Source organism: Lepidothrix coronata, unplaced genomic scaffold, assembly GCF_001604755.1.
Source record: "Lepidothrix coronata isolate B3197 unplaced genomic scaffold, Lepidothrix_coronata-1.0 Scaffold3950, whole genome shotgun sequence".
Classification (NCBI taxonomy): domain Eukaryota; kingdom Metazoa; phylum Chordata; class Aves; order Passeriformes; family Pipridae; genus Lepidothrix; species Lepidothrix coronata.
In genome coordinates, this window is record NW_016694130.1 from 1 (window position 1) to 1,242 (window position 1,242).

The following is a 1,242-nucleotide window of genomic DNA, read 5'->3' on the forward strand; positions in this document are numbered from 1 at the left end:
CGTTTTGGGGGTGCCGGTTTTTGGGGTGCCAGTTTTTGGGGTGCCGGTTTCTGGGGTGCCGTTTTTGGGGTGCCGTTTTTGGGGTGCCGGTTCTTGGGGTGCCAGTTTTTGGGGTGCCGTTTTTGGGGTGCCGTTTTTGGGGTGCCGGTTTTCGGGCTGCCCCATTTTTGGGGTGTCAGTTTTTGGGGTGTCGGTTTCTGGGCTGCCCCGTTTTTGGGGTGCCAGTTTTTGGGGTGTCGGTTTCTGGGCTGTCCCGTTTCTGGGGTGTCGGTTTTTGGGGTGCCCAGTTTTTGGGGTGCCGGTTTTTGGGCTGCCCCGTTTTCGGGCTGCCCCGTTTTTGGGGTGCCAGGTTTTGGGGTGCCGTTTTTGGGGTGCCGGTTTTCGGGGTGCCAGTTTTTGGGGTGCCCCATTTTTGGGGTGCCAGTTTTTGGGCTGCCTCGTTTTTGGGGTGCTGTTTTTGAGGTGCTGGTTTTTGGGGTGCCAGTTTTCGGGCTGCCCCGTTTTTGGGGTGCCAGTTTTTGGGGTGTCGGTTTCTGGGCTGTCCCGTTTTTGGGGTGCCGGTTTTTGGGGTGCCGGTTTCTGGGCTGCCCCGTTTTTGGGGTGCCCCGTTTCTGGGGTGCCGTTTTTGGGGTGCCGTTTTTGGGGTGCCCAGTTTTTGGGGTGCCAGTTTTTGGGTGCCGGTTTTCGGGCTGCCTCGTTTCTGGGCTGCCCCGTTTTTGGGGTGCCAGTTTATGGGGTGCCAGTTTTCGGGGTGCCAGTTTTCGGGCTGCCCTGTTTCTGGGGTGCCAGTTTTTGGGGTGCCAGTTTTTGGGGTGCCGGTTTCTGGGGTGCCGGTTTCTGGGGTGTTGGTTTTTGGGCTGCCCCGTTTTTGGGTTGCCCCGTTTTTGGGGTGCCAGTTTTTGGGGTGTCGGTTTCTGGGCTGCCCCGTTTTCGGGCTGCCCCGTTTTTGGGGTGCCAGTTTTTGGGGTGCCGTTTTTGGGGTGCCGGTTTTCGGGCTGCCCCGTTTTTGGGGTGCCCCATTTTTGGGGTGCCGTTTTTGGGCTGCCCCGTTTTTGGGGTGCCAGTTTTTGGGGTGCCGGTTTTTGGGGTGCCAGTTTTCGGGTTTCCCCGTTTTTGGGGTGCCCCATTTTTGGGGTGCCGTTTTTGGGGTGCCCAGTTTTCGGGTTGCCCCGTTTTTGGGGTGCCGTTTTTGGGGTGCTGTTTTCGGGGTGCCCAGTTTTTGGGGTGCCGTTTTTGGGGTGC

At 58.7% G+C, this 1,242-nt stretch overlaps 1 protein-coding gene across 1 annotated transcript; it reads right to left on the reverse strand.

Moving 5' to 3' along the window:
• Positions 1–44: 44 nt before the first annotated feature.
• Positions 45–1,127, reverse strand: LOC108491989 (proline-rich protein 2-like; the record flags this gene model as incomplete). Its single annotated transcript, XM_017803772.1, has 1 exon — positions 45–1,127. A coding segment is annotated over exon 1 (1,083 nt), but the record flags the coding sequence as incomplete, so codon positions are not given.
• Positions 1,128–1,242: the final 115 nt, after the last annotated feature.